The 16447-nt window shown below is 41.7% G+C and overlaps 1 protein-coding gene across 1 annotated transcript in view; it reads right to left on the reverse strand.

The window, feature by feature from the left end:
- The window catches only part of TMX3 (thioredoxin related transmembrane protein 3), a 258760-nt gene that overhangs the window by 151612 nt on the left and 90701 nt on the right, over nt 1-16447 (reverse strand). Inside the window, exons 7-8 of the mRNA XM_085605893.1 lie at nt 12648-12747; nt 2153-2230 (exon numbers count right to left, since the gene is read on the reverse strand). Coding sequence (XP_085462019.1) covers nt 2153-2230; nt 12648-12747 — 178 coding nt within the window. The remainder of the gene's footprint in view (nt 1-2152; nt 2231-12647; nt 12748-16447) is intronic.

The following is a 16447-nucleotide window of genomic DNA, read 5'->3' on the forward strand; positions in this document are numbered from 1 at the left end:
AATATTTTGTTTTTCGGTGACCATACTACCATTAGACCAATTCTCTGCCTTCATGAATAGCTTAGACCTGGCGGAAAATAAGTAAAAAAAATCACATCACGGTCTTTGGTCCCAGAGACAAGGAAAATAGGGCTTTCTCTGTTAATAGAATGAAGATCAGAAATACTATTTGATGATAGGCTGGCTTGGGATTCTTTGAAAGCTGACAGGGCAGTCGCTCTAGCCAGGAGCACAGAAGCAGTCTTAGGCTTAGCAGATAGATGAAGCAGCAATCCATTAAATTTACAAGTTAAACGCTGCCCAGGCACTACATACGGGAACGATGTATGGGGCTTTTGAAACCAACCAGGTCTGGAGAAGGTAGAAAACAGTTTTATAAAAAGGCTGCTTACTGTACCAAAGTCAACTAGAAATTTAATTTGCCACATGGAAATTGGGCTAGCGTACATAAGTGATTTTGTGAGGTTGCAGCCTTTTTTGTTATTGTTGAAAATATGGACCAAGGGGTAAACCTCACTGAATTGTGCAATTCTAGCCTATTGCTTGAACCAATAAGAAAGCTTAAAATACCTTGGATTGCATGCATATCAAAGATTTGCATTTAGCTGGATTTGGAGGAGTTGTTCTCGAACCTTTGTACTTTTATGGCTAGCTAATCCAAACCACTGCCAAAACTTTAGGCCAAATGCGCAGAGGAAAGGACGTAAAAAAAAAACAGGAATGTCCACAGTCATGGCTCATTCTCAAATCTGTACCTCTCTTAGCACCGAGCCCAACCTCTCATGGGTTAGCAATGTTCACCAAAGGTTTTTTTTAGTGAGATTACATCTATAAACCATCCCCTTTCTCGATGCCTACCCTAGGCAAGGTCTGTTTGCTGCCAACCTGCCTGTCTGTCTGTCCTTACGATGGAAGCTCGGCACAGAGCATCCAGCACGTTATTCTTTTTTGCACATACTTATCTTCGCTAAGGACAGTGTTTATTTTACCACTCTTGAAGCAAGCAAATCTCAGACAGTGCATGGCTGCTATGGAGTTTTTTTCAAAAGCGATGGACTGAGGACATGCTTTTCGATTGCAGTTTTTTACAGCGGACTATACATTTACGCTCTGTAGTTGCCTAATTAAATTGTTTTATGGCAGTGAGTCATGACCTTGATTCGCAGTTTTATGATTTTATATGATTATGTATTTTAATCAATTTATTTTATACACTTGTGTGATTTAAAAGTATTCTGTCTTTTATGGCAGTGGGTTGACCTGATCTAGAATAATGTGTGGAACTCAAGTAAGGTCAACTCAACTTTAGCTCATTTTACTTCTATACTCTAAATATGTTTTCATACATCAGCTGGTTTCCCTATATATGAAGGCATAGGGATCTACATTTGTTTTCTCAAAAAGTTCCCTGCATAGGCTCTCTTCTGAATTCTGGAGCATAGCGGACGCAGAAAGATGTTAGTTAGCAGAATTTGTTTTATAGTTGACGGGGTGCGCTGCCACTCTATAATTTGTAGCTACTCCGCTCTATGCACTTAACACTTTAGGAGTTGTCCAGCAGGTTGCTTTTACGGTACATTTTGCATGCACTTTACAATCCTTGTAGAAAAGTTGTTATGCAGTTTTATGTAGGATGTATTTTCTGCAACTGTACTTTTATGATTTTATCTAAAATGGAATAAAGATTTACGATGGGGTCCATACTAATAAAAACATTTCAACCCGAAAAGAGCAGCAACTCAGTGGCCTATATAGATGAATAGGTCTGAAGGAGGTATATGGCTTCAATTAGGCGCATTAACAGTTTGTTGCACAGTTTTTCTGACCAACAATTTAGGATGAAATGCCTTTTATGCCGATAGTTCAACCATGACCAGAAAAAAGTTTTTACTACTTTGAAATCCAACATACATATTTACAAAATAACCTTTCCAACAGAGAATTTGCATTAACTTGAATGATGAGTAAACACAGCAATCTCCCCAAAAATTGAGATGATTTCCATTCTTAAAAATTGTAATGGGTAATTTCCATCAAATATGTATATAAATCATGAGCACATACATAACAGACACAAGTAGTCACCTATCGAAAAATAACCTATATAAAAGCCAAGTAAATTCAAGCAATTTCTCTAGTAAAGATAGCTTACCTCAGGAAGCACATCTTCTGAGGCAGAAAAAAAGTATGTATAAACAATAAGTTCTGAAGCAACTTCTATGTATCTTTCCTGTCAATATACAAACAGAAAAACAATTGTAAACTTATATGCATTATGTTAAGAATTAGCTTAGTCTGACATTTACTGATGACAATTATTGATAAGACAAGTAAAAACAAAAAAAATTTGTCTTGATCTTTTGAAGTAAAAACATACATACATACATGGTATTTTTCCATCAAATGTTTGAGCGTTTTTTTCCTTCTGTTTTAATGAGAAGTCAGTTCTCTGGGGGCTGTGAACCCCAAAGGAAACTAGGCAGCCATTGTGGCAAGTATTAAAGTTCTCAATGGATCCACTGAATCCAGATATTACAGCAAGCTCAATGAACTGTGCCACATCTATTGTAAGACTTTGACTTTGAGTTGAGGCTTACTCTTGGTGAGGAGCGTAGAGTGTCTAGTTCCTTACAATTAGTCCTTACACTAAATAAAAAATACAATTTTATTTAAATTATGAAAAATGCATAGAAACTTATGGAAGCTTAATTTCTCTTTGCATGCTGTCGAGGATAATGCAGAAACACAACATCAAGCTCATGCTCTGTGATACTGTGTACACGTTCACAAAGAGAGAGACTTACAAGCACACTTCCAGCCAGTGCAGAACATGGCTTTTATACGAGCAAAGGGATGATAGGTCAGTTTACTAAAGGCTTAAAGAGGGTAGAGAAATCACATAGATCAATCATCTGCCACAGGGCTGGCGTTAGCCCTGGTGTCCCCCACTGCAACAATCGTTGTTGTCACCCCCCCTCCACGCAGACCCCCATTTCACAATAACCTCTGTCTCTACAGATTCCTTCACTACCACCCTCCTAGGGTGTCCATCTCTCTGTAGCCCTTTCTCACATTTTTTATTTTTTTAGCACTATTCATACCAATGCTGTGAATCAGAGCACTTAACATCACATGCACATTATGAAGAGACAGTGAATCATACAAGTATGTAAACCAATGTATAGGAAATGTTTCATAAAACGAAGGGGACCACGAAGTGCAGGAGGAGCACTTCATCCATATTGGTAGGCAATATATTTTAAGAGCTCTTGGTCTGCAGAAGCAAAAACACAGGATCTAAAATATAATACAGTAGTTGGGGTTGACTTTATTATTGCACATTTATTTCTACCCAAACAAACCCTTACGAGCAAACTTAGGATAACACCGGGAAAACAAACACAATGTTCTAAACCTATGCCTTCCAGTTTGCATGCAGCTCTTTGATGGAAGTTCATAGCTCACTGCTATTTCAGAAGGATTGTAACTTATAAACGGCAAGTAACAAAAGGATCTCTACGACAAAAGAAATAACCCACTGAGCAAGCTACATAAAATCAAAATCTGTGTCTACATGTTACATGTTCTTTGCAGCAGGCAGATTAACCGTTACTCTGTGCTACTTTAGAAGTTAAAAATATGAATATACAAAACTCAGTTTCTCTGATCTCCAATAGGTACATTAATCGACATTTACCCTAAATTTGTATTACAGCCTGAAAACTGCTGCGCATTCAATATACTCTGCAGTAGGTGATTTAAAGCCCAAAAGATATTTCAAAATGTAGGAATCCTCGGATTTGATGGAGCAGCACTGGTTGCACTGCCCTAAAGCCATCCCTGATCTGCCAGGAAACACAAACAGGGACCAAGATGTTCAGCAACTGTTGCACCAGGTAGTAGTACTTGCCCTGTACTCAGAGAGGGAACATATGTGTTTTGAGAGCTCAGGAGAAAGCGTCAAAGGCACTTGTGTGGGGAGTCTTAACAGACTTGGTGAAATTCAGTCCGAGCTCTCGTTGTAAACTTGTGACAGACACCACTGGTTAGTCAATTAAGAAATTCATTTTCTTTGTTCTCTATAAGAGACTAACTAAGCCCACTCTGTTTCTTGTTCATGGTATTGGAGATACCTCATCTGAGAACCTTAGAATTTTCTGTGACCAGGGTCAAGTAATTACATAAAAGTTACGTTTGTCCTGAAGATGGTCTCAAAGATTGTACAACAACGAAGACCGAAATGTTGACAAATAGTCCATTCTTCTATATAGTGATTGCTAAACTAGTCAAAATTTGAGTGCTTGATCCTATGTTTAGGACAGACTCACTGCTCTTTTAGAGGAAGATGGATATATACATTGATAACTAAGATTTTGTCTGATATCCAACCCTCTATGTTTTCGATTGTCAATGTGTGTTTTTGTTAATTGTTGTTCTTGCTGTACACCCTTGTATATTGTTCCTTAATGACGGATGTGTTTATTGCACGATATTCAAAATATATATCCTTTACATTTGATCACCCGGTTGTTGCAATTAATTTGCTTACAGAAATAAGAAAAGAAATCTTTATCATAATAGATTTCAAAAATAGTTTGAGTGTCATTAAATATCACTATAGATACAAGAAAATATATATTTTTTAAATTACTTTTTATTCAAACAAATCATTATAGGCATCCTTACCTTTTTTACTTTTAGAAATTTGGTATTTTTCTGGCCGTAGCCATTTTGTGTCTGCAGCCTGTCTTGTGTCACATGACTGGGTGTAGATGACAGTTCGATTTTGTGAATTCTTCCCAGACAGTCACAAAATAGAGGGATTAGTTGTGCCTCAATGGGCCGTCTGCTGACAGGATGGCAGAGCTGAACGCAGCCCCACTTACACCTGAACAGCCTGTGCTCTGCCTTCACAACAATGGGTCTAAAGACCCTGTATTGTCACTACAGCCAGCTTGCAGCCAGGGAAGGGGATTCAGGAAATTCCATGCACTTCAAAGAACCTTTCCAGAACCTTCTCCAACCTTCCAGAAAAAGAGCACCAGAGTTTGAAAATAAGACCTTCAGATCCACTCTTCAGTTTACTACTGGTCCTGCGGAAGTACTCACGCAGGAGTGGTCTGCTGTGTAATCTACCAGACCACTGCTGTACCTGAAAGGGCTGTTTTTCTGCCTGGAGCTTGCCTCGAATCCTCAGAGGCCAGCCTTGCATCTTCATCTGTAACCAGGACTACCACAAGTGATTCCAATGGCTAGCTTGCTGGCCTCCTGTTCAGAGCCAAAGGGGAATGAAAGGTTCACACCATCCTGAAGCAGCAACTGCATCCAGCCTGAGTGAGCCCTGAATCCCCCCCAAGAGGTGTCCCACCATCCCGGACCCTTGGCTGTGGAGCAAAAGGTGTCCAGATGGCCAATTCACAAAAGTGGAACTTAGACAAATGTTGGCCAAAAACAGCCCTGTGAACCAAAAGGAGACTAGGACCAACCTACTCATCTATCCTCCCGAGGTGCATTGCCGGTCAGATTGATTTTGTGGCTTCTCCCACTACGTTTTTCATGGCAGCAGCACATCCTTCCCAGCGGTTTCTCGCCAAAGGGGTATCCAACTTTGTGGAATTGTCTTCGGCTACAGCCCCTCTGCCTTGTACCGCTGGAGATTTTCAACTTCCATTTTGCCGATTAAATTCAAGCATAGAAATCTTTCCAGCTGCTTTGACCCAAGACCATCTGAAAACGATGATTCCCTGCTCAGACACCTCCTTCAGCCTTGCCCAGCTGAATTTTTACTATCTCAGAACATTTTGTTCAAGAATTTCGGGCCCATTCCACTTCTTGTGTTCGAACCATGCTCCATCGTTGTCAGCCTTAACTTTCAACTTTGACCTGGTCTTGTGCAACTAGATGTCTGCAGTTGGCACTTTGAACTTTTAGGCACTGGAGTTCACAAAAAAACGTTTAAAATTCATAACTCTGGTTTTAACTGATTAGATTATTGGTGTCCAATAATTTACAAAAATTGATTGTAGGTTTCTAAATTGGTTTGGGACTCTTTTTCTTAAGTTGCATTTTCACTTATTACTGTGTGCCTGCTGCATAAATACTTTGCCGCCGAGTTTAGAGGCACTGCTTTTTGGGTCAAGCTACCCCTCCCCAGCCCCGCCCCCCTTCAGGGATTGTGCTTCCTGCTTGACCAGGGCTCATACCGCAGTCAACCAACAACCCAATTTCTCACATTAACCTTTTCACCACGAAAAAGCTTGTTCTCTCCAACCTCCAGCATAATTTTTGTGGTGTGTCATTACTTTTCAAATAAATAAATAAATAGTTAAATACATAGATAAACAAAATATGGAGAAAAAAAATTGCTAGGTGCAAACGCATGTTTAACAAAATCACTTAACAGGGACCTGCAACTTGATTTGATTAAGTTTCATAATGGCTTTACTCTGTTCGCACAAACTTACTACACATTCTGTTTTCGTTAACTTTGAGACCATAATGGTCACTTTTTCATATAATGTAATGTTGTAATAACTGACGGCCCACAACATTTTGAACAGGTGCAGCACCAAGGCTGTGATTGCACACAGCCTGATGCACCCGCATTCAAAACCTTTTTGAAGAGTTGAACATCTGGGTGACTGTCGATATCACATAGTTACTTAAGCTGCGGGGAGTCTGTTCCAGCAATAACCTACTAGGTTACTGAAGTTTCTCAATACATGAAAAAAGAAAGAATCAATGAAAAGAGGTCTCCGAAGGCCAGCAGTAGAATTTTCAGGGTGCCCACATGGATTATCACCTATGTGAAAATGGTGTCAGAACTAGCATATTCACTCACTTATCTACCTAAACATTTTTCTTTAAGAAACGCCTGTTTCAGGCATCTGTCTGTAACCTACATGTCATTCATAGTTTAATCGTTCATGTTCTGTGAACTATAAAAGCCTGTACAACTCTGCGATGCCGAATCTGTTCTAAGGAAATAGAAGATTTCACATACTGTCTTCAGAGCAGTTCTCAATTAGTAAATTGCAAATGAATGCCAAAAGCTCTGTTCAGAAGCCTACAGCCAGTGCAAGAAAATGCCAGTCTGTAGAATAGAAAAGCTGTTTAGTCTTCAATTGACCTCAGGCCTCTTTAATCCACTACCAGACACTCCATGTCCCTTTCTCCAACTCCTGCAGGCTCCTTGCTCGCCCTTTCTTACGGTTTTCCCATCGTTTTTTTCTTCTGTCTTTCTACTTCGTTTTCATTCTCTCTCTTGCTCTCAGGAAATGTCTGATGCAGTAAAATAAGTGCTGCTCCCCCAAACAAAAAGTACCGTAGACCCCCAACAACTCAAATTAAGCACAGAGTCTCTGACGGAGGGAAGCTTGCTTTGCTATTGCCATGCTGTCTCTATTCTTTAAGGAACTAAACCTTGCACTACTGTTGCTTGATTTGTATCAGCGTTTGCTGATGCTACCATAGCTGTTCCTGTCCCCTGAAGGACAGACGATTGCATGGTTCTGCCCAAGTTATGGACATTCTATGAAGAGGTGTGTTTCCATTGCTGTTGCCTCATCGTATAACAAAACAAATGATAGTGTGAATGCCCTTGCATCACATACCCAGACCAGTCAAAAGCATTTATTAGACTCTGCGCAAGAACCTGAGGCCCTGACTCAGAGACAATGGTTTCAAACCCAGCTTGGCCAAACTGTGTGACCCAGGGCAATTACCTTTCTTCCCTCTGCGTCCTTTTCAGCGATCATCACATTTGAAAGCAACTTAAAATAACTGAGTTCAGGATTTGTAATATGCAAGAATGTCTCTTGTATATGGATTAATAGACCATAATGTTGCTCCATCGATAAAACAAGTAAAGGCCTTGCATAGGGGGCATAAGACGACGACTTGTCTCTTGGGTCACAAAACAAATTTTTAATCAGGGCAGAAAGGGGCAAGAATGTGACAACTCTTCTGGCTCTTAACAGCACAATGTCTAATAACAAAACCTGGTATCAATTCCAGCTTTCAAACTCAACTAAACAGAGTCCCCTTTGGCAATTACTTTTATTTACTGTGCCTCCTTTTCTATTATTACCACATTGGAGAGCAGCTAGAAATCGCTCAGGAAGCACACTGTACCTCTCATGTGTATGGTTTAGTAGACAACGTTACTCAATCTATCAATATAAAAGACTTATGGAGGAGTAAACAAAACAACTGGCTTGCCTCTTGAGGCGTTAATAAAATATTCAAAGCAGAAAGGGTGTGGTCTACTAGTTTTAATAAAGGCCACTCAGAGAAATGATATAATCTTAGGTGCTAAAGTGGAACAATCAAAAATACACTTTATGTAAAAGCTGGCACCTCAGCTATAAATAAAGTGCCAGTCATCAACACTTGCAAAACTGAGCCAGGCTGCACCATGAGCTGTTCCCTTAAGCCTCCACAGCACTGCTTTTCCAGACAAGATGCAACATAGATGGGGCTGCAAAGATTTATGGGACCCAGCAGTCACCTCCTCACTTTCATTGCCCTACTGGTGCTTGTAGCAAGGCAAGACATGCTTTCGGTTTGACGTACAGTTTGCAGTCTCAAGGCCTATAGAGTATCGCTACTAACACGCAGTCAATTGCAACTGTGACTTGGCAGCATAGGCATGATCTGTTACGTAGTGCAGGCTGTGAATAAGACTCTCCCCTGGGAGTCACGCTGCATACCAACAACATCGCCAATAGCCTATTGTAAGGCCTGTCCCATCGCCGCTCCCCTATCGGAGACTGGTGAACAGGCGGTATGAGGCAGCGATAGGTTCACACTACTTGATGTGAGATATTGATATTCCTGAGAAAGATGCCTGAGCCCAAAGGGGCAATATACAAGCACCAAAACACATTGATGGAAAAGAGAACAAGTGTTTGTAGGTCGTCCCTCCTGCTTTTATTTATGTGATCAAGTAAACACCAGTATATTAAAAAAAAAGAGCATCCTTATAAAAGTTTAAAATTGGTCTGACTGTTTAGCAAAGGAAATACATAAATGTTGACATAAGAGACATAACCTTACCCATACTAGGGAACCCCATAACTGGGAGACTGTACAACCAGTGGACACTTGCACTGGGAAGCATTTCAGAGTACAAACAATGTAATCCACTGATAAAGCATACCACATTAGGGAGGAGAGGATTTATTGTCCTATCAATGAATCAATCAGCATTTGTAGAGCGCGGCACTGTCACCCCTGGGGGTATCTGGGCGCTGGGGTGCAAGGTCGCAGGAAGAGGGAAGAAACTAGCAGAAAGGCAAAACAGAGCAGAAGAAGGCAAAACAGAGGGCAGAAAAACGAGCAGTAAAGGCAAAACAGAGCAAGAAACTAGCAGAGGAGGCATAAACAGAGGGCAGCAGGTAGACCAGCAGCAAAGGGGGCGGACTGGACTAGACAACTGTCACAGGGGGAGATGGCACTTGGGCCTGTTCATTGGGGTTGCGCTGCAGCCTCTATTAAGTATGTTCTCGGGCGAGGGCACGGTGTTGTCACAGGAAGGAAACGGCGAGTAGTAGTAAGAAAATAGCAGAAAAAGGCAAAAAGGAGAGCAGAAAAAGGCGAAACAGAGCAGAAGGGGCAAAACAGATGGAGAAAAGGCAAAACAGAGGGTAGAAAAACGAGTAGAAGAGGCAAAACGGGGCAGAAAAAGGAGCAGGAGAGAGCAAAACAGAGCAAGAAACAAGCAGGAGGAGGCACAAAAAGAGTGCAGCAGGTAGACAGGCAGCAGAGGGTAGCGGACTGTGGGTAAGCTGGACAGGAGAACTGTTGTACGAGTACAAGAATGTAGAGTAACTCTGTAACAGATTTGGCTACTTATTGCAAGAGTGTTGTACTTCCTGATTACGAAAATTATACAACAGATGTTTAACACTTCACTCACTCTTTCCTGTGTTGTACCTATTCTGTATACATGAGAATTGTGCGTTGTTTCCGCTACTGCTGCTAGTTCTTAATTTATTATTTGTGTTAGAGAAGGTTGCACTGCAGCCATCCGTGCAATACCCTTGTGTTGTTAAACTCATAAGACTTTCCACTCCACATAAGAAAAAAGCTATACACATTGCCAATGCTTGTTTTAAAGAATGTGAGTGAAAATAGTGAACTCTCACAAAATATGTGAGCAGAGTTGGCTTTTGTTTTTCTGCGTGAAACAAGCAGTTTTTGGAATACACTAGGCAACTTTGTAAAAGTTTTAAAACATAGCTGATAAGTGGCTCCATGTCAATGTCTCGTCAAGGGTATCAAGCGCTATATAAATAATACAATGTATAACACCTCCGCCACTTTTGGAATTTTAGCCAGCAGCACTTTGCATGCAGGGGTTGTGTCCCTATAATGAAACTGTCAAAATACAACAAACTGATTAAAAAACAAAAAATAGAGGATGGCATCCTATGTCCTAAACACAAAGCGAAGAGTTGTGAATTGGAAAATATAATTTAGTTTCTGGATTTCTGACCTTTTTCTAGGAGGCAATCACAGGATAAACAGCCCAGTGGGGGAGAGGGCACATATAGCCTTGCAGATGCAAATGCCAGCTTCTCCTCCTAATAGGCTAACATGAACACTCCTTGGAAAACAGCTTGCTAAAAGGACATTTTTTGACCAGAACAATGCTAGAATAAGCAAGTGTCTAAAGACACAGACAAAAGAACAATAATGCCCTTTCATTACTCTTTTCCAGCCCATCCTTGGGTGTTTGTGGGAATTTGGTGGCGCGATCACAATACCCCAGTATTTAGATCTGTGGAAACATGGTAAAATACGGCAATTGTAAGAATTCAAACACTACTATGGTATGAGCCCTGGCATAATAAGGGAGGCTATATCAGAACTCTTATATAATGAGATTGCTGCCATTATTTGTCGCTGCACTACATGGCACCAAAAGGGCAAGTGGATTTTGTTACAGGACAAATAGATTTATTAAGCAACCTGCCCCATGGACAAGTAGATATTTTATTAAATTCCACACCCCTGAACAGAGGTGCGTTTTGAGCAAGGTTTTAGTGTTTTAAATTGCTAACTCCGCCCCAGTGGGCGTGTCATCCGACGGCATTCTGGTCTTTGAGGTTTTTAAGTCCATGTGGCATGCCGCTGTGACCCTGTCTCGACTTAAATTCCTATAGTAGGTAACTGTGCAGGATAATGTGGAGTCCCTGCTTGTATTAATCTTGCCACACTGGTCACGACGTTCCTATTGCGCTCTGGATCATCAGCGCTTAGGAGCTGCACGCCCACAGCAAGGCGCCTCGGGGTCTGGCATCGACCGATGACACACCCACTGGGGCGGAGTTAGCAATTTAAAACACCGCAAGTGCAGTGGAAGAACTGTTTGTCACTGTTGCCTGAATGAAGATCCCAGTGAGCAAGGGCTATGAGAGCCTGAAACGCGTTTGGGGAAGATTTTAACTGGCAGGGTGCTGTTCGTCTCCTTGCTGTCTTGCCAATAAAGAAGGTGATTTTAACGACTGTGTGTGGCGCCTCCAGTGTGGTGTGCTTTCATGTGGAATATATATATATATATATAAATAATTACTATATGTTTCCTTCTAGGACTTGAGAAAATGTCCCACTTTTAGGTGAATGTACACCAAATCCCAGGTGAATGCATGGAAATATATGAAAACCTAGATCTGCATGAATATCTCTGCCCCTTACTTAGCAGATTTCCAGCTGGATGAAATATACCCATTTAGGAATAGGGCACATTTAATTATTTTCTCTATATAGAAAGTATTTTTTATAAGAAACTTATTTTGCACACCGTTAACTAGGGAGATTTTTTGTTGTTGTTTGTTTTTATGGAGTTTTGTATAGGGCAAACTTGACCCGAAGGTATCCGAGCCCTTTACATATGCAACAGCTGCATTACAGATAGACACATTCATTTTTGTTAGGCACGGGGAGATTAAATGATTTGCTCAGAATCACAGGATGTTGAGCGTCGTTGAAGAGACTCTAACAATGTTGCCCAGATTCGAGATAGACGCCCTAGCCGTTAGGCCACAACCTCTCCCCAATGTTGCTTTCCAAACCCAATTTGTGCATGAACTCTCGGCTTTATTGGAATTACAGTAAGATGATTACATTTAAAGCGCGAGTGGGATTTTCATCAATACGAGCAAAGTTACAACTTGGTAGGTTTTTAATCATTCTCTCATTGGCTAACCCCTTCCTTCCCGGTGGGTACATACACATTCTCACGTCTAACCTAAAGAGACTGCAAAATATCTGCCTACTGGTGGATTTTCTGCGGCAGTATATTCCATCTTCAACTGTAAATGTCAGCAGAGCCTGATTTTGAAAATCTGGAACTGCATTTTCCGCAGATGCTATCTTTTGTGCAGGTAAATTAACCGTTAAGTTGCAAAAAAATGGTTGCAAATGAAGCCTTTGGTGTTTGTGTTTTCATGGACTGATGCTGTTTCACACTAAGTATGTACAGCTGCTACAGACTGATCACACTCATAGGGAAGTTATCCTTAGAATAACTGTTGCATGTAAGCTTGCCATCAGACCAAGCTGCTATGATGCAAGAGATCTGGAAAACTATGTCTAAGTCTGCTAGAAGTCTATGCCATATAAACCATATTTTGCTTTCTAACCTTCAGAGTTGATTCCCCACCAACATACAAGAACAGCACACGATGCCTCTTCTGTACGTGATCAAACATCTGCTGACTTGGAAGCGGGCGAATCACAGGCCTGAGAAAGAAAAGAAAAACACATATCTATGAGTAGACCATGGACTTGTAATTGTGATAATTTCTCTTAACTGTGCTTTTATCAGTCCGTGGCATTCCGGAAAAAAGTTCAGGGTAGTGACAATGAATGGATTTCTTTGGTTAACCATGTACTATGTTCAAACGTTCACAAGGAGAGTTTTCATATACATACCAAAAACAATTGAGCCCTCCAGATGTTGTTCACGCAACCCTGACGTTAAACAAGATGGAGAAAAAAGTCAAACATCAATGTTATGTTTCCTCTTCTTGTACAGCACACACCCTCACCTCCACGAAGGTCACCTAGAATTCAAACTAGTTTCTCAGTTTCTTTCCATCTAAGCTTAAGACAGATGAGACCGTGATTAACATATCGTTGGGTGCTCTGTGTAGCACAGGTAGGCATCCTCAATCTAACCACTGGTTCCTCAACTTGTGATTAATCCCCAGGAGTCATATTGGATCCAGAAACCTTTTAGAGCAGTTCTCCTGCGGGCCACTAGGTGAAATCAATGACCTTGGGTGCAGTTCGAAGTAGGTCAACTGTTGCCGCTCAATCTCCAAGCAGGAAGATACGAAGTGTGCAGACCTAGGTGTAATACCCTGACCACCTGCTGTGATTAAAGATCCTTCCAAAGCAGTAGCTTGAGCGAAGGACAGATTGCTCATGCTTTGGAGTTCCAGGTACCACAGTCCCCTGGCCCAGTAGGATAACTTGAACCCGGTTCTTTCTGATCTTCAGAACTCAAGGCAGTGTCGTAAAGGCATACAGGAATCCTGAGCTTCACTCTAGATGGAAGGCATCTCCGAGCAAGAGCAGCTTTGCAATCTTCAGCGTGCATAAGTGCGGACACTGCACATACTGGCCGGTGGAGAAAAGTCTAAAACCAGGATTCTTACCATTGCTGCCATGTGCAACTGTCACTCGCTATCCACTAAATGCATGTGCTTCACTTCAATGTGGTGCTGAATCCAGATCTAGGCAAGCCCCATTCCACCTCGAGACCCCGTGGGCATACTGCGACGCATTTACACCCCACTAGGCATCGCTGGGTGACAGAGGGTACGTGCCACTAGATTGTGCAGCGCTTGGTCCCAATTTGTATATTGGCTGGTCACTAAAGATTTTGGTACACAGACCGGGTGTGTTGAGCAGTTGCCACTGATGCTTTCCGATCAAACGCCTATATTTCTGATGCAGCTACTGGCTAATGAGACGAGTTGCACCTTTATCAGGAGACTCCCCCCGAATACTCAGAGACACAAGTTTAAAATCTAAAATCAAATCTGATAATGTAGAACACTTTGCTCACAATGCAGCCTCAGTGAGATCCTCCAGCATTCTTTCAAAGGCCTATATCCGAAGTGCATGTATGTCATAACAATTTGGAGTCCTTTGAGACCCATGACCTTTATTAAGTGTGCTGGAGTGAGAGCTCTGCATTCTTGAGCATCGGCACTTTGTTGCAGGGGAGATCTAATATCTGGCTCAATTCTGCAGCAAACTGGTGGAATATGACGAGGCCACTAAGCGGAAAACCCACTATTTGCATAATAAGCCACAGCTAGATGATTTAGTGAGGGTGACACAGCTGGCAAGACCTTAGCTGAACTGCTTTAGAAAAAGGAGGAGCAGCTATTACATTTCCAAATTGCTGAAAATAAGTGTGAGAAATGTCACTCTGTGAAGGACGTTCCACAGATGATGCTCTAGTTCTACTCTACTCTATACTGATCCACCACCAATGTGCTCTCTGAGAAAAAGCCTCCAGATATGGCAGTAGAACTATGGACAGTCGTCATGTGACTGGAGGACTGGGACACGGTTTGGTCCAGATTGCCTAGATATCTTGCTGGGCGAATAGCCATCACAAAGCGGGTGGTGCTACATAAGTTTCTTTATAAAGATATCTATCCCATTGACAAGAGTATTCTTTGCCTGCATGTGCCCCCCTCCCCCTATTAGTTTTACATGTGCCAGCAGACAACCAAGACTTTCTTGGGAGTTGCTAACCCTGCTGTTTAACCTATACAGACTTTGCACACCCGACTTGGAGCTGTATTGTTACTGCTCGCAAGCCTAGCATGTGCACCACTGGATTTATCCCATGCCTTATGAGCTGCATATTGTAGTGGAGACGAACAATGCGGACTCCTCCTGCCTAACCACAGAGGTTTGTACCCCCTCCCCTCCAATATATGCACTAGGGGAGAGGTTGGCACTGTCAAATGTGTGCCATGAGATGGGACTGGCTGCGCCATAGGTCCCGGATACACTGTCCCTACTCTGCAGGTCAGAGCCTGACCCAAAACCCAGCACTGCCCATTACAGTGAACAAGCGAGTTAATCAACAGCTGAAGCATATGTAGCTGTGCAGGATGGTGGATAGGTATCCTGCTAGTACTTTCATTACTCTGCAAGACATTCAAACTAACACAAACTTGATACCACTTGACACATTCTTCTACCAATATTCTGTGCAACGCATAAAAACAAGGGAACCAAGAGTTTGCAGGAGCTAAGCTGTGTGCTAAACCTGTCCTCCCCAAGGAGGATAATTACAAGCCTGTACTCTACCATGCAAGACAAAGTTCCAGTGACCAAGGCTAGAGTGAAAACTGAATGGCCGTATAGTTCAGACGTTGACTTGACAGATGATAAATTACTGTACTGCTGTGTTCAGAAGGGCATGGTCTCTTCTAATTATAGACTGAGATTAATACACATTACATTTCTACATAGACTATATCAAACACCCACTAGGTTGTGCAAAATGGGGCTTCTATGCAATTGGCATGGCAATGTCAAAGAGTGGCAGAATGATGGGCCTCAGTGTTTGATTACACAGATGACGTGGTATTTGGTAAATGACAAGAACACCCATGATAGCCTACTGAGTGATGATGCTGCTCCTGGCCAAAAGATGTGTAGCAATGCACAGAGTAAGACACACTTGTTCACAGGTGAGTTTCTGGCTGAAAGCGATGATTTACTGCCAGGAACAATTAAAAGAGTATTGGACACTGATGCAAACCAGATGCCTTCTGAAGGATACTGGAGGCCCGCTTAGCAGTAACTTAACAGCAGGCTGAGAGGAGTTTATAAGGTAAACAGTCCACTGTGCATTGATGGAGACACATTGAGTCTCAGATGAAGCGGAGTAGAGTGAAGTTTGCAACATGTGTTGTCTCTTTCTATATAGTACGTGTTCCTAGTTAGAGAGTTACCACGCTGCTTTAGACGTACATCTCCATTGCCAATATACCTTGTCTGAATCTACTGTGAGCTACTGTGAACAGTGGTTTTTCAGTTTCCTGATGCTTCCTGGGAGACTTTCTCTATGTTATTTATAGCTACGACTCCGATTTCATTTACGTATATGGTTTGCAGTTGCAACTGCAGCCGTTGGAGAACTCGACTGAGATTTCCCTGAGCTGCCTTCATGGGAAGTTTGTTTTCGCTATAGGTATTTGCACATTGCTCCAAGATCCTATTACGCTTTTCCAAAGTAACACTTTATGGTCCTGACTAGAGGTTCTTTAGCTAGAACAGGGTATTCTTCCTTTATGGAACAAGCTGTTATTTTCATGTATGTTATTTCTAATCAATACTTGTCTTGACAATTCTGTAAACAGACTTATTTGACTAACTTGAATAAAGAACAAAACTATTGACTAAT

The sequence above is a fragment of the Triturus cristatus genome, chromosome 5_1 (assembly GCF_964204655.1).
Source record: "Triturus cristatus chromosome 5_1, aTriCri1.1, whole genome shotgun sequence".
Taxonomy (NCBI): Eukaryota; Metazoa; Chordata; class Amphibia; order Caudata; family Salamandridae; genus Triturus; species Triturus cristatus.